This window comes from Dermacentor variabilis, chromosome 2 (assembly GCF_050947875.1).
Source record: "Dermacentor variabilis isolate Ectoservices chromosome 2, ASM5094787v1, whole genome shotgun sequence".
NCBI classification, from domain to species: domain Eukaryota; kingdom Metazoa; phylum Arthropoda; class Arachnida; order Ixodida; family Ixodidae; genus Dermacentor; species Dermacentor variabilis.
In genome coordinates this window covers 48,745,277-48,766,189 of record NC_134569.1, presented here as the reverse complement: position 1 = coordinate 48,766,189, position 20,913 = coordinate 48,745,277, and the positions used below count along the sequence as shown (strand labels likewise).

Sequence of the window (20,913 nt, the reverse complement as noted above, 5' to 3'; positions counted from 1 at the left end):
CGAACTGTTTGTGCACGCGCAGTTGGGGGGGGGGGGAGGGGGCAAGTTTTGCATGCGCGCCAGCAGGTGTGTATAAGGTAGGGCCCCTTTGTTAAGGGATCGTTTGCATACGCGCTGGAAGCTTATTGCTTGGTACGCGAAATATACCGGTGACCTGGTATACAGTAGAGAGCAATCGATGGCGGTCACCCCGAAGAGGAGGCCGCGCCGCTGCAGCTCTCCTTAGTGTAACTTGTAACAGCCCGATTCACTCGTTTTATTTGAGTCAACGCGATTTATTTCAATTGAACACTGGCATCGCAAATGTGTGCAAGCTTCCGGAATAGGAACCTAGGCAGCACGAGATGCGCCACATATCTTCCACGTGTAATAAATTGAGGGATAATTATTTAAATGGACTGTGTGCTCTGTCATAAAGAAAGATTACGACTGAAAGTTCGTTTTTCTTGACATAGTTTTTCGGTCGCTTCCAAATCCAAGCTTTCGTTTCTTCTTTCTTCCTTTCTTTTTTTCCTTTCCTTCTTTTTCTTTTCTACTTTTTTTAGGCCGAGGCGCACGATAAGTTCGTCGCCGAACGCCAACTAAAGCAGTTCGCGATACACGTGCTGTTGCGTGAGAGCTTTGTGGCATCTGAAGGTTTAGCTGCTACCTACGGTCGGTGGCGACGGTGTGACGCGCTTCTTCGGCGCCTTGGTCTGGCCGTTAAAGAGCGCGTTGGTCGCCGAAGTCCACTGCGCGCCCCCTTTTTTCAAGGTGCGCTGTTTCATCTTGCCTGCTCACCACAGCTTCGCTTAGACCGACTCCCACAGCACGTGGTATCTGCGTGATATTAAATCGAATGGTCGGATGAGTATCTGGCCTCCATGGAGTAAACGAGCGCAGAAGAGTCCGAAGCAGTGGACATGTCACCGTCATCACACTGTTGTCATTGTGTTGTCGTCATGTGGCGTCGCCGTGCCGTTGACGTCACACTGTCGTGATTTCATTGTCGTCACGCCGTCTTGGTCGTGCCGCCATCGTCGTCACCATTCTGTCGTCGTCGCACCATCGTCGTCGTCCTTACAACAACGACATTTTCATGGTGTCACGCCGTCTGCCAAGACATGCCGACTATAATTTCTGCCGCCGTCACCGAACACCTTTATTGACGTCAGCAGTATACTTCGCAAGTACCGCTAGTGTGCGAATTAAATTTGTGTCGCCCGCATAAGATATCCGCTTACTTTGACAATCTCTCTCTGTTTATTTCTTTTCTTTTTGACAATCGTCTTCTATGGTGTCTGCAACAACTTTTTCTTGCTGAGAATGTAGTGCGCTTCCCGTATACAAAATGTTAAGCATTGCTGGGGCGCTATAACGTAAAGCTGTTCCAAACTTTTCTATTCTAATTCTGCAATCAGCCTTCCATGATCGGTAAAAAAAAAATACAATTTCGGGCAAGCACCTACTGCGCCTTTCGGTCACACGACGTCACGAAAATGCGCCATCTGATATCATATTTGCACACTGATTATGCATGATTGGACCAAACGAAAAAAAAAATAACTTCTGATTCGATGACTTTTTCACCATTAGCGAAAAAGGCGTCGTTTGAGCAATTGCTACAGGTCAAACATTTTCGGGCGGCATTCACTTTGCCAGTCTGTCACGCGACGTCTCAAAACCACGAAAACTCACCGCGTAAGAGTGACTTGTACTCGTTAAAAATGCATTATTAATATGGCGAACAAAACCAAAAATTTTTTGAATAGCCGGTGGCTGCCCCGTTCCGGAAGGAATGGAAGATGACGGCCCGGCGGTCGATGTGGCACTGGCTACTCGGTGCTGCCGGGGAAAATGGCTCTATTTGCGTGTAATAAAATATTTTGCATGGCATTATAAGGTTATAGAGACTTTTCTGCCCATATATGACATTGATCTGTCAATCTACTTTGCCGAGGATCCATTTTAGTGGCATTTTTAACCTTCCGTTGCACACCGCCACAATTTTCGACCAGTCACCGCAAGGTCAGTAAGGGGAAGCGGACCAATCGGCGATGCCTGCATCACTCTGCTCATCCGGTTTTCTACTTTCATTGTGCTGGCTCCATGCACTTCGGCGAATCTCTCTTCACTTGAGCGTACTCCTCACCTCTTCTCAGGCAATTAGATAGGAAAGACTGCTCATTGCAAGCAATGCTATTAGCTTTGAAGGCAAAAGAAAGTGACATCCTATAAACGAGAAGCGCGTTTGGGCTTTTCAAACAACGCTGCGGGTTACCACCCGATGCTTGCGTTGGTGGTTAGGTAAATTTGACGTCAGAAGATTGAAATAAAGAGAGATTGGAATAGTATTACGTTATGGGGCCCTAGGGTTGGTAAAACGAACAAAACGGATTATAAAAAAAGAAAATTCAGCGCATGAAAAAAGCATTCCGTGTCAGGAAACAGATCAGAAACACAAACTGATTGTGTAAGAAGCAATGATGACCGATTGTTGCGTCAGAAAAATGGTTGGAGCTTAGTCAAAGCAGTGGCCCAAGAATGTATCGATTTAAAGCGAGCGACCGGGGACACACAGACAAGCATATATTCTGATATCACGTCGCAGCTGTACGCCAAGATAATAGTATGCGAACTGGCTAACTGGACGCTTCTACATCGAAAATTTGCCGCCATGTGAGTTGTCGCTCGCGGCATTTCATAAATATTATGGAGGCGCGACGCAACATTGAAGTCCAACATTACGGGCGGGTTTATAGTACCCGATCATCGCGACCGTGCTTTTCAGGTTCAGAATTCTTTACTGTAGCATCGATAGCGCAATAAACAATGAGTTACTACATATAATGTTGCCCCAGCTATCGCATCCTTGCAGCACGTTATGGTCGGAACGGGAGAGAGAGAGATAGAGAGAGAGAGACAGAGAGAGAGAAATAAAGTTAAGAAGCAGACGAAGATGAAAACGGGAAATCAATTTTTAAAATAAAGCTTTCTTTGCCTGACCTCCCCACTTTGTTGGGATTCGCTGCTGGCTTCTCTCTGGTGTCTTGCTCAGTAGACTCAAGCCCCACTGCCAACTACCCCACTGTACCCGATAGGCCGCTACCCACTAGACTTATGCGACGCAAGGTTTCCGTAGACGTCGTCGCAGTGCTGCCACAGCATTCGGTTACTTGCTGCGTGGCGAAACCACAGGTAGTAAAAAAAGAAATAGAATTGGAGGACGCTTAAGCTTCGCTTTTAAGAACGGAATGCCGATAGCATTAAAAGATGTCTGACTGCTTCTCACGCTTCCCGGTAACTGCAGCTTATGTAACCGTAATATTTTCCTGGAAACGCTGGCGGTGGACGCCATGCACGAAGGCGAGTTTTCTGGGGCTCGCCGCACCTACTAAGATAGACCTCAAACGGCAGCCGGAAAAAGGAGTTTTTGATATTCCGCGTAACCGAATTATGTTTTTTCTTTTTCGTGTACTCAAATTACAATGCCACGCTGTCATGTCTGGAGGCTGTGCGTAAGTCGTACTTAACGAATTATCTAACGCATATTACTTTGAGAAATTCAATCAGTTCACTAACGCCACTGCGTCATGCAGAGGGCCGGCGTTGATCGGGATGCGTGGTTCGGTATGGTTTTTCTCATACGGACAGCTTCGCCGCCACCGCCGCCAGGTTTTCGGCTACACGGTGCCCTTAACGCTATCGCGTTAAAACCGCAGCTTACACGCAATATGTGAATCAAGATGACGTGCAGCTTGTTTCAGTTAGCGGGATACTAGCCGATGACATGTGCACGGCCTCGTCGCTTTTAGCTGTCTGCGTGAGGAGGACGAAAGCGACGTGTGATGCTTGTCTAAATAAGAATGTTGATGAGAGGTGTATGCATGGAGAAGTACACTGCGTGCATTTAAATGCACTTATGGATTCATACTCCTTGTGTCATAGTGGCACAGCCATCCGGGGGGACTGGTCAAGAATGGGCAATGGCCAATGGCGCATACCCAGTGTTGGAGTCGTCTGCTAGGCCAGACAGCAAGTGGTCCATTCGGCCACATTCCCAGTGACCAAAGTTGTACACAGAGTCTGCCACATATCACGCACCAAGATTTAAAATATTGTTACGGGGATGTTGGGAGTGTAGAAAGAGTGTACTTACAATATATATACAAAACGAGTCAGAGTAGTTAGGATGCCTGACCACCAACAACACGCAGCAGCCAGCGTCGCGCGATCTTCTTCTTCCTCTCCCTTCTTTCATCCTTCCCTGACAATACATGCAAACGCCACGTACCTGGACAGAACCAAAGTAATGCTGTTTGCCGTCGCTTGGAGATACTCAGATTATTTTTTTTGCATTCCGCCCAATTATATAGTTAGTCTTAATTAATTATTCAACTTCTCAAATATTATAATTAGATGAAAAGCATCAATGAGAAAATTTGTAGAGCAACTCGAAAAACTCCCGACACAGCTTTCTGTTGCTCAACACGTGCTAAATAAAAGGTTTTCCGAGCGTGAAATGAGCCCGCGAATAAACGCAAAATTGCCGCGCGACTGGCTGCTTGAGGCACTTTGCACTCACACGGGTGCGTCGGAAATTGTCACGCGCGACTACACTGTAAAATAATTTACACCCTAAAAAGTGAAAAAGGGTGTAAATGTGTCTATAACTCACACCCTTAGGGTGTCCGTTATATAGATAACATGCTAAGGATGTCAGTTATAGACACATTTACACCCTTTTTCACATTTTAGGGTGTAAATTATTTTACAGTGTACTGCCGTAAAACTCTAAGTTTACAAGACCCTGGTAAAACCCGAAGTTGATTACGTCTGCTCAGTTTGAGATCCCCGCCCGGAAACACTAACAAGCATTTTTGAGTCCCCTCCAGGTACACAGCACCCGGTTTATTCCAAGTACAGCCGCTGTTCTAGTGTTTCTTGAATGAAACTAAGGCTTATTCCACCACAACTCGCTATGCGCCGAAATTGTTCTCGACTCTGCCTCTTCCATGAAATATTTACTTCGATCAAATACTAAGGGAAGGGCTACTGCATCGGCCATCGTACGTAACGTAACGCATTGATCCTTCCCAAAAAGCTGGCGTTATCCTTTGTCGCACAAATATTTTTTCTCAGAACAAGAACCACAGAAGACTTGAACTTTGCCCTGGCTCCATCAGCGCTATCTCTAACTCCAAGAATTTCAACACCGCCAGTAACAACAGTTGTATTTGTCCTTGCCCCTACTCTCTGCAAAGCCCTTGCGCGTTTGAGAGTACTAAATTAATAAAATAAATAAATACTTGAATAAATAAATAAATAAATAAATAAATAAATAAATAAATAAATAAATAAATAGCAATAAATATCCGTACACTACCCGGTTCTTGGCCCATCTCCTATTGCGGGTACGCGCCATGTTTTGAAGGATCCCAGTCATCAGCATCATAAACTATGATTTGAAGCCACAACAATATCAGCGTGGTGCAGCAATGAGATCAGTTGCGATACGACGAGACTCGTCAACGAGAAAACTGCACCAAAGCGTGCATCGTCAGTGGAAGAGACGAAGGTCCACGAGAAGCTTCAAGCGGAACTAAGACGCCTTCGTTACAGTGCGAAGCGTGATGCGGTATGCGAGCGTATGGTGGCTCGCAAAGGCGGAGAGGAAGAATGACGTCTGGCAGGGGAAATGAGTTTGCAGTGACACGCGTTTTCCCCTATAACCGCTTCCGTTTAAATGCCGGCTTCTTGGCCAATCCCCCGGAGAAGGTACGTGCCACGACAAAGGAAGCAAGCGAGCAAGCAAGCAAGCAAGCAAGCGAGCAAGCGAGCAAGCGAGCAAGCAAGCAAGCAAGCAAGCAAGCGAGCAAGCAAGCGAACAAGCAAGCAAGCAAGCAAGTTTGCAGTGGGGGCCATGGGACACGACTTGTATGACGATTCATTTCAACTTTCCAATATAAACCTGTGCCTTAATGTTTCTAACTAAGGTAATCATTGTAATCATTTTAATTAGTAAATTAATCACTTTGTATTTGTTTTGTTTTATTTCTGCAAATGACGTCCGCTCAGGCGCATAGTTCCCCTGTAGTGACATAATTTTACTTGAAAGAAGTTATTGAAGCAAAAACAAATGACAGCCTCTCCCGAAGGGCGAATGCAGTGAAAGGCGCAGGAAGGATTAGCGTTGAGCTTAAACTCCTTGGAGGGTGTTCTAACTTCACGCGGGTGCGAAACATGTTGGCGCGACGCAGCACGCAAGGCAACTCCTGCTGGGCTGAAGGAACAGCGCTCTCGCAACTGCCACGCGTCTGAGAAAGCTAGCGTCACGAGAGCCACCAGTGGGGTTGCAGGCGCCGTATTCACTGACCTGCACTATAATTTCTCCCTCTTGTGGAGATCAGTCAGTGGCCGTACTTCGTATTCACCCAGTCAATCCCGTAGGTAGCGTGTAACTTCCAGAAGCACTTGGATTCAAAATGTGGATGGAAGCATCAACCGGTCAACAGGCGAGATAAGCGAGGGACGTTGCAGTATTCGTAAACAACAACAAAAAAAAAAAAACATCGTATAGGTAGCGGGTTGTTTCGGCCTCCCGCTACCTCAGCTTGGGATCTCCTTCTCGTTTCTGTTGGATTGCCTGGGCTCGGGCGGCTATAAAGGCGTGTTTATAGTACGACGTTATCGGCGTGTTGGCCGCGCCTGGTTACGTTGGCTGCGTCAGTGCGTCGAACCATCGGTCGAACTATAGACGTTGTTGTTCTTGTCATACGTGGCGTAAAGTGTGCGCGCGCTCACGCTACGTCGGACTGTATTTGGCCCTTAACGGCCGGGTCGGCGCGCTGACGGCGAGCCCTTTCCCGAGCGAGTTCTCGCTGGCACTCGTCGAAGGCTGCCCACTCGCCGGGGGAACGCATAACGCGTGGCAGTCCCATTCGTTTTCCGAGACTGAACTGAACGGAGACGAAGCCGGCCCCCTCGCGATACTCTTCCCCTCCCCGGCGGGAGCGAAACGGCTCTGATTGGTTGTCCGCGTGGCATGAGGGCGAGCCTATGCAGCTGGAATCCTTGCTGCATAGGCTTTAATACAGTAAAATTCATATATCTCATTTGCCCGCTTCAGATGATCCAACAGGAGCAGTTTACACAACTGCAATATCTGTTTTTGGTGCAGAGGTGTAGCATTTGTAAACTTTGTGCTTCGGTATTTCGTTTACCTAACCAACTTTGGGCACTTCTCGCAGAATTTTTCGAGCCCTAAAACACTCGTCTGCGTCCTATACGCGCCATGCACGCCGACGGACGCGCCACTGGTGGCGGCCTTGCGCAGAACACGCGGGAGAGGAGCTGGCGCGCGCTGTAGTTTGTTGTGTTGTTGATCGTGCTTCTCTGTCTTATTCACGTTTTCAGAGCAAGATAGGCAACACCACTCGCAGGTGTGGGGTGGCCAAAGCTTCAGGGAATGTCAAAGAAGAATTGTTGCAGGGTGGGGGGGGGGGGGGGGCTCAAATACCGGTGAAAACGTGCCGGCGATACGGTTCTAATCATTCCCGGCAAAGCCTCATCAGCGGGAGCAACGGTATAGCAAAAATGGGTCGTCGCTTCGATGGGAAATTTCTCGTTCTCATCCTTTCCTTTGTCTCGTCGGTGTTTTTTTTCGACTCGATCATAGTTAGACGCGTGAGCAATGAAGTTCGTCTGCAGTGCAGCATGAGGCATTTTGCTAAAGTTCGGAATGCCGTTTGCCGCTTATACTGTTTTCCGCTTCTTTACCGCGTTGCGCTAGCTAGGCAGCACGACTGCACGAGCGCATTGCGTTGTATGTTAAAGCTACTGAAGTTAGCAAGAACTGAAATTGTTGGTTTCATGTGGCGCGGTAAATCCTCACACCAGCTGTCGCGCACTTCATGTTTTTACATCTATTTTATGCGTGGCTTCGCACATGTTTAACTGTTGCTAGTTGCTCCATGCATAACTCTTGTCGATTCTTTTGAGCTGCGAAGTTTTCACCCTGCCTTGTTTGTAAAGGGTATAAATCACGCTGCGTCTTATCGGTATGATACAAGGAAGTGCTTCTTTAACAGCTTTATTCTTTTCGCCCTAGGGCATCTTAGATATTGTTTGCGTTTTTGGAAATGTGTTTAGAAAATAGGTAATTCAGGGCGAGAATTGCTAATAGCTGCTGCATATGGTATTTTTGTTCCATTTCTCGCTGAAAAGTTCGCGTCCCGTTCGGCAAGTCATCACACCTCGATGCTGCCTGAGCAAACTTAACACGCCGAGTGATTTGTTTATTTTATATTTTATATTTTATATACAGACGTCACTTAATTCATGCCATATTATTTCATTTAGATATCCTTAACAGCTCAATACCATTATTAAACGAACTTTGTGATTTCGTTATTTTTTATTTTTTTATTGCCTTCTCTTTTTCTGCTTCGCCAACCATCTGCATATCATCCAGCATCTGTCTCCCTTGGTTTTGTCTGCGCTTCAATGTCATGAACTGCCCACTTATCTTTAAGAAAGAAAGAAAGAGACATCAGTGCCCTTATCAGAAACCTATCTGATTAAAACGACTGTTTACCATGAACTGAGTTCTTTCCTCTTCTCCTGTAACTATTTAAGGCGAAAGCCTTTCTAGGCTTACGGTGAAGTTTGTGTCAGCAGACCTGACCGCCCGACTGTCCGTCGAAGCGTCATCACGCCATATGAAGACAGATTAAAGGCAGATTAAAGAATGAAAAATGATTGGTAGGGACATTTCGAGAATCATAACGTTATAATAGAGTTTGGTAGAGGTTAGTAATGACTAATAATAATTAATAAAGACTAATAATGTCTACTAATGACTTGTAATGAATACTAATGACTTCGAAATGACCAATATGTCTAACGACGGCTTGTAATGACGGCAATTGATTATAAATGTCTAAAAATGCTTAGTAGTGAGAAGTTATTACTAAAAGAAAGAAGATAAAGAGAAGAAGCAAAGAGAAAGAGGCGAATGATAAGAGTAGGAAGAGTAGGCTTTCGCCGTTCACCTCTTATGAGAGATCTTAGGAGACACTGTAATTTTCTTTTTTTATTGTTCATGGCACCAACAACAAATTGGTACTTTCTTTTTTCCCGAGTTTCTTTCTTTCCGCAACCTCTATCCGGCAGCCACTTCGCCGAACAGCTGTTTTGGTCCGCGCTGCTAATATGTGTTTTGTGTTCGTTACACTTCCTTAACATCAGCCCATCGACGCCAAATCGACCTCTGTTAGGTCCACACCGTTTTCTCTTAGCATTCGCAAACTAGCCGCCAGGCTGGCTGGTAACTGAGCGCAAGCACTCTCCTGTTTTCCAGGCGACCAACCTGAAGTGCTGGTTCGGAACGTAGCACGACATGTGCTCTCCCCGCGACGTCACTTGATCTGCACTTCGCGTGCTTCTGTCCCATTCGCTGCTCGTTGCCTTTTACTTTGCAAGGACACGTGAGAAACAAGGGCATGGGCACTAAAACAAGCGACCGGGAAGAAAGAGACTAACCATCGAAAGGCGGCTGGAAGAAGTACTGCGACTAACCAAGACGCGAACTCGCGGAAGCGTTCAGGCATGCGGGGGCAAAGGATGCACCACTGAAACAGCCCGGAGTCTGGGAAACGCCGACAAGGCAAACAGCCCGTCTCAATGAAAGACGAAAGCGAAGCATTCGGTGGACGCTCCGGGATTAGGCAATGAAAGACGGGCAGCTCCCGCTATACGGTCGGATATCTTTAATGGCCCCCGCTCAGCTCGGCGTATCGACGCGCCGTTTAGTGGTTGTCTAGACAGCCACTTTCCGGTTCAGCCAATTACGGCTTCCGCTCTCTTTTCCTTTGCTGACGTCAGAGCATGAACGCCGCGGCAGCCTGCTTGCCGAAAATGCATCTTAACTGCGGCCCAATATCAGTGGTCCCTTTGTCGATCTCCTTTTCGGGACCGTTATTCCCAAAACTTCTCATCGCGTGTTCTCTCCGCGATTGGCTACCACCACAGAGTTGGTTTCGTTATCGTTCCAATCGCCATCATGTGTGGTTCCCGCACGAATGCGAACCACTGAGAAACGTTCTTACATGGGAGAAGCTTCGTGAATACGGCCCCGGGGGCCGATAACTTCACACAGCGTTTCGTTCGTAAGAACTTCTTGCCATTATCGATGTTACATGTGTCGCACGTGGGGCTGTTGGCCATTCCTATGAGGAAAGCATATGAGTTTGTAAAGGCAACGCCTAGCCACAGACGGTAGAGCATGGCCTGTTCACGTCGTGGTGGTCCAGGCGGGAGGTGCATCCGTATGTCCGGAGACAACGAATGCAACCGACACATGGTGAAAACATTTGAGTCCCACAGGGGCAAAGTACACTCACGGGACATCAATCGCAGCTCAGCCGCAGCGTCTGTTCGCGAAAGCGGAATGAAGACTCGTTGACCACTTTCATGTGCAGATCGGGCGGTTTCGTTGGCGTGGTCATTCTCGCTGATGTTACTATGTCCTGGAAGCCACTGAAAGATTATGTTGTGTCCCTTGTGAAGGCTTTGATGATATATGTGCCGAATTTCTGAGGCCAGTTGTTCATTGGATCCGTGGCGCATTGGGCTTCGTATGCACTGAAGGGCTGCCTTGGAGTCACTAAAGACTGTCCATTGTTGCGGTGGCTTCTGCTTAATGAAATCAAATGCAGCACGGAGCGCCGCGAGTTCTGCACTGGTCGATGTGGTCACACATGAAGTTCTTAATTTGATTTCCTCAGATTGTGTACGCGCTTAGTTCGTGCTTGTCTCCCGTTCTTTCTACCTCCCCCTTCCACTCTGTTTCTCTTTTTATCCCCCTTTACCCTTCCCCCAACGCAGGGTGGCCAACCGGAACTACCTCTGGTTAACCTCCCTGCCTTCCTCTGCATTATTTTCTCTCTCTCTCTCTCTTGCCATTGACCTTCTGCATTCGTTAATATTACCTTCACCATGCGATCGAACTGTTACTGCTCATCGAACTGCTGTAGCACATTAATAATTGCGAATAAAGGTCTCGTATATCTAACCCGGCTGGTGCGAGCAGCAAAGAAATTAAGTGAACCTGGAAGACGGTGAGGCAAGTGCAACATAATAAAACTTCGTGAAATTTGTTTCTTGTATCAACTAGGTTACGCTTGTGGGTCATAGTTACAGAGGCATAGGTGACCTTATAATTGCATGCCTCTTAACTATTTGTGGGCCTTACTTTGCAATGTCAGCTGCACAAACTTGCATGTGCATGGCGAGGACAAGAATTAGCCCACCAGCGTGGATCGCTTAGTAAGTCGGGTTTACTGACACAAGGGAACCAAAGGCTGCCTATACGCAAAACACTTAATTTTGCATCTGGTTTGCATGGGCGCGTATGATACTGTCAATTACATGAACACTTAAAACCTGTGCGCGTTTCAACTCGTCAAACATGTCCACAAGCGGCAGTACTAAATATACAGCGGGCCACAGAAGTTTACGGATCATGTGATCTCAAAAAACGTTCAATTCCCGAGCAGCCTGAAGCACTAGCCAGTAAAACTGTATGCGACAATATTGTTAGCATATTTTAGTCGAGGCCCGAAATTCAAATACCAGGCTGCGTTGTGAGGTACGGATATATTCAGCATTTTCTGCGATTTCATGGTCCGTAATAATTCGTTGCTAGTTGTACGGTAAGCATGTTGGACAACTTGGTGTATTCTTGTTTATATTTATGGCCTGACGGTGAGAACAAAGGCAGGACACCCGCAAGACTCATCAACGGGGACATTTTTTTTTACGCACCGTATGGACTAAATACATTTAGTAAATACCGTATCCACCCCTTAAGCTTTATTGTGACTTCTTTATCAGTCACAAGTCAAAAATGCAGGAGAAGCTCCTCCCCCCCCCCAAAAAAAAAAGAAAAGAAGCGTGAGGCGCCTGCCATTCATGCTTCCACCACATCAAGAAATAGTTCCCCTTACAAATGCCACTGGGACGAAGAGCTATTGTCAACAACAATAAGCACAACGCGGTCAGACACACTACGGGCACAAATAACTAAAAAGCATTAGCCCCGTTTACGACAATGCGGCAGTAGCGTATCGCATTTCTTAGCACATCAGGACAGTTACTATGCCACAGCGTTTGCAAGCGACGGATGCCTATTCCTCCGAAACACGCGAGACCCTGTTTCTGGCGATTCGCGTTCCGCCGGTGAGTGGCGGAGGGCACACATCGGCGGCAGCTTTGCTTTTTCGCTCTTTCTCAATGCGATGCATCAGCGCTTACGTGCACAGTGTAAGCCGACTTGCCCCGTGTCTAACTACCCTGTCCTGTCGCATTAATGCGATTCGCCATCCTAGTGCGTTATCGCCGTTTAGATGTATGTGGCGCGCTGAACTGCGATGCGACTACTAGCTTTCGCATTCATGTAAACACCGCCCTTTAAGAGTGGGAATGAAGAATACAGCTCGCCGCACAAGCGGGTAGTTTGAAAAGGGAATAGGGCAAGAGAATTTCACTAAGCTTGTGCACAATTGTACTATTTTTTCTCCCACACCTCTTCCCCTTTATGTGTGTGGCGCTCGTTATGCATGTCCTTTTCTGTGAACGTGTGTCCATTCGCGCCCCTCTTCGAATAGCATTGTCGAGATTTAGCAAGGGGGAAAAAATGTGGCATGAACCGACTGACACCGTATGCAGAAACCCGAGCAAGGCGAGCAGTTTCGTGGAGGCGTTTGAGAAAAGCGAAATCAGGAACATGGATACAAACGAAAGGCAAAGAAAGGGGCACTATAAACGAGATGATTCGCTGGCGCATGCAAGATGTTCCCTTTGAGGGACACTTGCAGCTGCGCCATTGATCCATCACTGACTGTGGGTAACGGTCGCGCGCTGAAGTCCATAGGTCGGTTTCTGGTGCACCGAGAGGCTTGCCCTTTCAAGATTGCAATCATTAATCCTTAAGGATGCTTATTCCTTTAGAAAATGCAAGTACACTATACACATGGACAAAGACGGTTTCCTCTGGAAAGGAAGTACCCGATCTTCGTATGACGATGAGTGCACGCGATGAGTGCAAACGAAAGCGCTGAGTTTGTGAAACACATTGTGATGGGCCGCCCTTGGTTAATCTTGCCCACCATAGCTATATACCGTCGTGCGAATCAAAAGGGGGCGTTGTGGTATCACTGCAGTCGAAATGTAAATGTGGCCACGTTGCCGTGGCTGAGCGCCCATGACAGATGGCAGCACTGTAGCTGCTGGCGCCACTTTCAGATATATATAGCCCAAACGAGAGCTGCGGCTTATGAATATGCATGAGTTCGCGCACGGCTCTCCGGCTATTCCGCTGTTGTTATCGGCAGTGCCTTTATTTAGCAAAGCTTGAAGGATGATCGTATGGTTGTTTCGTGGGCAGCATTATGGCGGTACTCTCATAGCCGACTTGACTATCGCAGTTGGATGAGCGCTGCTGTATGAACTGAGGGCACCTGCCACCGAGCTGGACCACGTACTGGATGTCCCTTCTGAATTGCAGGTTATGTGACGACACCACTCCTGTTCTATTAGACAGTAGAGGATATGCACCCTTATTTCGACAAGCTTGGACGATAGCCATCACGCGACTTAGTCTTTCGTGGCATCCCGTGACATAATCACTCTTATACATCTGCTTGACACTGTATTTTAATGAGCACAGTGCCAGTTTGGAGTTCCTGCCCTTAGAAAAACTGCGTGCTAAGGGCTTCTACTGACAACAAGACGCCGCGAAGACACCACAAAAAGAGAGAGAGAGAGGAAGACTGAGAAAGACATCAGCAGACTTCGACAATTCTTCCGGCTTCGAACTCATTTACAGTGGCAGCAGCAGGCTTTCACAACAGACAGCGCATTCATATCAAGAACCTATTTTAGATGTGCGCGAGTTCTCGTCGGCTACATTATTGCCTCTTTTGGCATCCGAGACGTGAGCAGGGACGCCACTACTCTCAGAGTCTGTCTGGCGTGCAAGAGCCAGCACATATTATCGAGCGACGAAATTAATTGCGCGATAGCGAAGTGGTTAGCTCGTGTTCGACTAGTTTGCGTGCGGCAGAGGTTGTGTCACACCCCCTTGTTCAGCTAATTTCAACGCGCTCTGTGGTTGAGCTGCCATGCTCTTGAATATCGGACTCTTAGAAATCAGAACGATAAGGCCAACACTTGAAACAAACACGACAAAGTAAAGCCTGTAGTCCAATGTTATTCGCAATGGAATCTTTGAACTTGAGTGACTTAATCATGAAAACTTCACCCAGTAAAAAAATCTGTTCCATGGCTGCTTGCAGTAGAACCCTACGGGGCGTGCAAGTTATTCACCCCTCCCCTCCTCGCTTCATGTTTAATCTCCCACTCATCTCAGCCGTGGCACTACGCATTACAAGGTATAAATCCCAACTTTTTCGCGCGAGGCAGCTGCTGCTCTGCAAACATCTTCCAACGTTTTGCTCGAAGGTTAAAAAAATAACGATAATCAAAGAAAAAGAGAATAAGAAGGAGAAAAAACAAAAGGGTCATGACAGTTTGAAGAGAGCGCAGCCTGCAATGGCTCAAAGAAATCTTCATCCGAGCTAGCCCTGTATGAATATTAACGAAGATGTCAGCGGAAAGGGCGCTCGCGTTCAATGGTCGGCGAGCCTTCGCGAGCGGGGCTCGGGTCTCGCTCTTCAGCGCTTCCATTGATCTGTCGGCAAAACGAAGCGCGAGCGCGGACGGAGGGAGGCGGATAGATAAATGAGCTGGCCAGCAAAGCTCGCCTAAAAAATGCATTCCGGTTTTCTCGCTCAATAGGGGAAACGATCGCCACGCACGCTATACACACGGCGCAAGCAGTTGGGCGCGTCCTGCCGTGTGCGCTCCACTTATTGGGCGGGAAAACCCTGCCGGTGCAACTCTGCCCGTGTGAGCGCGCGATCACGGATTGCGCAGGCGAGTCGCTTATCCCGGCGTGAGAGCGCTTGGAGTTTGCCACCGGTCGTACTTAGAAAAACCGCCTTTGTCACCTCCTCCCTCTCCCGCCCCCTACTGCTAAGGAGTTTTCGCCGAAGCTGCCGAGCACTTGAAAGGCAAGAAATAAGCTAGGCAAGGCAAACCGAGTTGTTGCACTGGACAGACTAGAGCAAAGGCCTGACCCCTCTTCTGTGCCTATATAAAATCGATGGCAAGCGAGGTGAAATAAAGCTGGCAACCGTAACTCCAAAGCCCATCGTCACATTTCATAACCGCCCCTCCCTTGTATATACTGCCGTCCTGCAGAGTGGGAGTCTGCAAATGTTTTATCTCATTCTGGCCTCTCTCGCCTTCTGGAACGACCTTTTCTCTGTAAGAGCTCGACGCCCCTTTCCCAAGTTTAACTTCGTTCGAGTATCCCTTCCTCACTTCCGAACAAGTGAGAGAGCTGGAACGCTCCACCGCAGGAGCTGCGCCCTACACTATGGCCGCTGCTGGCGAGCCGCATAAGACACGTCAGCTGTTCCAGGCAATTGAACTAAGCCCCACAACCGGGGGACCCAGCTGGCCTCCGACAGCAACGACTTGGACTAAGAGTCGTTGAGAAAATAAAGTTTCTCTCTCCTCTCTCTCTCTCCCTCTCGACACCATTGGGAATTACCGAATTTTCGTGTACATGAAAGCATAGATTCTGAGCGAAGCCTACTATTCCTCTAAAGTGATTTCGCAGAAATCATGAGACACTTACGACGCTTAGAAGTGCACGAAATCTTCTCTGGCACATCACTACAATGCGCAGATAAAAACAAAATACGTCTTTACCTGACACATTTTTCGTGAATATTCTATCTGAACATCTATCGCGGAACACGAAACTGAGCAGGAAACCGTATAGCACCAACAAAAAGCTATCGGCCTTGATGACCCTGGTGTTCTCGTCGAGGTGTAAACTCAGGAATACGGGAACACCCCACGTGCCCCAAGAGACTTCACCCAACTCGTTAGGCACTGGAAGAGCTTGAAAGGCACTAATATTAAGGAAGGAATGCTGCGTTTTGAAGCTGTAGAGAGGGAAGATAGTGCACCTCTCTTCTGTTTCTATGTAAAATCGATGACAAAAACGGTGAAAGTGAACCGGTGGCAGAGAAAAGAAAGAGTTGAATATTTCACTTCCCGATGAAGATTTTTCTCGCGAACGTGTATGTACATGCGGAACGAAAGCGGGACCCGGTTTTCTCCAAATGAAATTTGCCCGAACTTGTTCAGCACTTGAAGCGCTTCGAGGGCAGCGAAAAAGTAAAAAAAAAAAAGGAATCATACTGTGTTCGTAGACTGTACTGAAGGGAAGCCAGAAGAAGAAAAGTCGGCTAGCCTTCCTCATTTTCTTCCTAGCCTTTTATGAAATCGATGGCAGACAATGTGAAACTGAGCCAACAGACCTAAGGTTCTTGGAAAACGTAAGTGATTGACAGCCTCCTGAATACTAGAAGCCTTCTTATGTAACTTCACAGCATAATTGATCCTGTTTGGTTACCCTTTTCCTGTAGAACAATAATGCGCATTAGCTTTCAAAACAAACATACAAACAAAGAATCTTGAAGTCATTGTGTCACACTATTAACGAGTACATATCCTCTTGCTCCATCCTCTCCTTCATAATTATTAGTGAATAACTGCTTTATTCCTATTTTTTGTTGTTATTATTCGTAAGGTTGCTTTCTGTGATATTTCAGGGTATCGTTACAAATCATCTAATTTTTATTGTTGGCGCCACTAGTTTGAGACATTTCTTTCAACTTTGACGGTGTTGTTCTGACTGCTATGTCGTAATCCCCTCGCGTGCATTATGTATAATAAACTCTTTCTTCTGCACAAACTGTGTGTTTCATCGTGCAAGAGCATATGTGTACAGCGCTTCCTGTTCGAAAGACAAGACGTTGCCGTGTTGGCGCGCCTACATCTCCGCATTGTCGTGTCAATAAAGATAGGCGCTCAGTTGCCCAATGAAGAGATTGCACAAAAAAAGAAAAAAATGAGCGGGTGGAAAATACTAAGAGCCGACTTTAGTAATTTCGCCAGCCAGAATCTATTGCGGACTGCAGTAACTACACTCACCATTATCCCGGTTAATGACCCCAATTTCGTACAAAGCTTTATACAACTTTGTTCGAATTTTTCCTTCTCGAACTCTACGCAACGGCGGCGATGGAAGTATCGCCTTGGTGATGAAATACGACAACAGTCCGACGACGACGGCGACGACGCCGACAGCGTGACCACGTTTGTGCAGTCACTGTAAAATATTGCTTGAGCTCTGTGCCTCATACTAATGGTACAATCGATGGGCCTTAGAACTGCTCTTATAGACAGACTTTAAGCGGCATCGTATTCTCCTTGTCTTGTTCCCTTTCTTTATTGCTTTTTTTTTCTTTTTTTTGTAATATCTCTTTTCTATTATCTTTTATTCCCCTTACCCCCTTTCCCCAGCGCAGGGTAGCCAGCCGGTCTGAGAACTGGCTAACCTCCCTGTCTTTCCGCTTATTCCTTCCTTCCTTCATTCCTACATTCGATTGGTGCCTACCCCGCTCCAACTCGGTTTGTAGTGATGCGGATCCCTTTTGCGATTGGAGCCAAATAAAGGCTGCCCGTGCTGGTTATTCGGCTGCTCCTATAGAGCCATCGCAGGTGCCATGTGATGGATAATCTGCTGGATCTCGGTGCCACTTTCGATAGAAGGTGAGAGCATTTGCAAGCGCTCTGAGCTCGAGCACGGCGCTCTGAATAAACCAGGCGAACGTGTTTCGAACGTTCGATTTTGACTAACCGAATGCAAACAGCACCGTGAGAGCACGCAAAGGTCCTATAAGGTAACCAGTCGAACGTGCTTTAATTAAGCGACCACGGTACAACACCGAACAACGCTACGTAATAGGACGTACGGGCAAAGTGAGCAGACTTGGTTTCGAGCTCTTAGTCGGTGTCACCGCAACAACAACAACAACAAAAACAAAAAGCTAAGTCCCTTCCAAGGCCGATTCAGCTGCGGTTGTAATTTCTTAGTCATAATCGTTTCTAATCACATTTGGAGCGTGCTCAAGTCAATTAAGGCCTTTTGAAGCTTCAGTTTCGATTTTTCTGGAAGGAATGTTGTAATATTGTGCCATGATTCATGAACCCAGTTTTATTTTTATTAAACAATTACTGCAGCAGCTATAATGCACACATATACATGGTTTGTTGCGCCACAGCCCGGATGTGAAATGTACCGGACCAATTAGCCGCTATCTGTTCTACCATCAGCAGTAAACAGCCAATAAATGGAATTCAATTTACGTGCACTTGCATCCGTGCTGAGACCGCTTATCGCTGGCTCAGTGCTCAAACATAGCCATCTCATACAACAACATAGCCAAAAAGAAAAAGAATTTACTTTCGCGAAAAACACGTGCAGGGACCAGCTCTTTAATACGCTCACGATTTTGGTGCTGCAGACGCTTCTACACAGCAGGGAAACGTTTCGACCCAGAGATAAGAGAGCGGCTTGTTATGACTCTCCTTGGCTTGTTTGCGCGGCCGCAAATCGATAGCTTTTTCAACTTCGTGAGCAGCGTTTCAACAAGCATTTGTAGATCGCGCGCTTGATTTTCCGCTCCCAACGACGACTTCAGTCAACAAGAAACGAGCCTTCAGTGATGATTTTTTCACAGCGTTCGATAATGTGGCTAAACACGTGTTGAAGCTACGCGCACTTATTGAGTGATGCACGTCATCAAATGCAGCAAACTCGAGCGCTGACCTAATGGGCGGCCTTGTCTAGTTCTCGTTTCTTGTGTTCGTAGCGCTAGCACAAGGTTCCAACGTGCTCAACTTATTATAGTTTTCTTTTTTTCACTTTTCTAGCAGCAGAAAAACTTCTGTCGGCTGACATATCACCCACTAGTACATGCGTAATCTACCTGACTAATGCAGTTCACTGAATAAATAAAATATAAAAATACGGAAAAAAAGAGAGTCTAGAAAAATATGGCCGTATAACTGTGATTTCGGCAGGTGCAGACCTATAAAAACCAGAAATATCACAATAACTCGAGAAATAAATAAATAAAATAAAGAAATACGAACGTTTAAGGGCCGATTTTACACGTCCGTAACTCACAAAGAAAATGTGGTGCAGCAAATCTCACGTACGCACATATATCTAAGAACTTTTCAACCGGACAGTTCTGAAATTATACGCGGCTGTAATCTACGCCTGTATTTTCTCAACACAAACTCAACGCATACCTTGCTAAGGCTTGTCTGTGTTGGTACAAGCGCCGCTAATATTTAATTGGTACCAGTCACTTAAAGAACGAACTGCGGACAACAAAAAGCTACAACGCAGTAGCGACCACAAAACAAGCACAAACGTACATTGTACAGAGCGGCACGCAGTCACTATTCATGACAGCATTTAATGACGAAACATATCAACTATGAATGACACAAGTTGCAACATGAGACATCGGAGGAAAATATCTACTACAAAATGGTACACGACAAAAGATTAAAAGAAATCAGATAATGGAACGCAGTATTATTGCGTCCTTTTAACACAGTATAATTAAGCGGGAGGCAAAGTATGCAGCATAAATATCACGGAAAACATTATACTTATTTAACGTTGTAGGCCATATGTAATGTAGATACTGCGTTCGCCGTTATTCGTTCTTAAACATGAACATTAACCGTGAACATGAGCTTAAACGTGAACATTACACGCGAACGCTTCCAGTCAGAGGCACGCTCGCCTTCTCGAAGCAAGCTGACAAAAGTGCTCCCGCGTGTCAAACTATGCACTCACGGTAGACGTTGAGCAGCAGCGTGTCCTCCCACACCTCCCCGAGCAGCCGCGTGTTGAGCGCGCGGCACGTGAGCGTCGCCTTGTCCGCGCGAGCCGTCAGCACGAGCAGCAGCGACGTGGTCGTCGAGTTGGCCTTCTCCTCGGTCAGGAACGGCTCCAAGCGCTGCTCGTCCAGCCACCACGACACCTGCGTGCGGCGCACAACCGGCGAATCGCGTGTGAACACCGTCCTGGGGCGCACACCTGTATAGCGGACCGCATGCCGCGAGAGAAAGCTGGGTGCGGTACAACGAAGTGCGTTATAGCGAAGTGCGCGCAGAACAGAGGTTGCGAGTGTAGTGAATGTACACACTAGTCACGCGCTTCCCTTTTAGAGCGAAAGCTCTACGCCTCGAGGTACAACTCCCGAGGTCGATCTCGGCGGGCGTTTGACCTTCAGTTGCCGGCGCGCAAGTGTGGTGGTGTCGCGTCACGTCACGCGATCCGCTGCGGAAAGGCGACGCAGCTGCGCTCACTCGAGCGTCGCCGTTGTGTACCACGTGACTAAGCGAGAGCTTAAAGGGCTAAACGTAGTGGGACGTAGCGTGCGTGCGCGATCCCGCTATGTCGGCCTGTCATCATCATCATCAGCAGCAGCAGCAGCAGCAGCCTGGTTACGCCCACTGCAGGGCAAAGGCCTCTCCCATACTTCTCCGACTACCCCGGTCATGTACTAATTGTGGCCATGTTGTCCCTGCAAACTTCTTAATTTCATCCGCCCACCTAACTTTCTGCCGCCCTCTGCTACACTTCCCTTCCCTTGGAATCCATTCCATAACTCTCAATGACCATCGGTTATCTTCCCTCCTCATTACGCGTCCTGCCCATGTCCATTTCTTTTTCTTGATTTCAACTAAGATATCATTAACTCGCGTTTGTTCCCTTACCCAATCTGCTCTTTTCTTATCCCTTAACGTTACACCTATCATTATTCTTTCCATAGCTCGTTGCGTCGTCCTCAATTTAAGTAGAGCCCTTTCGTAAGCATCCAGGTTTCTGCCCCGTACGTGAGTACTGGTAAGACACAGCTGTTA

General features: G+C 47.1%; 1 protein-coding gene across 1 annotated transcript in view; it reads right to left on the bottom strand.

Moving 5' to 3' along the window:
* Positions 1-20,913, bottom strand: part of LOC142571804 (hemicentin-2-like) — a 309,978-nt gene that overhangs the window by 62,879 nt on the left and 226,186 nt on the right. The window contains exon 6 of the mRNA XM_075680429.1: positions 19,841-20,027. Coding sequence (XP_075536544.1) covers positions 19,841-20,027 — 187 coding nt within the window. The remainder of the gene's footprint in view (positions 1-19,840; positions 20,028-20,913) is intronic.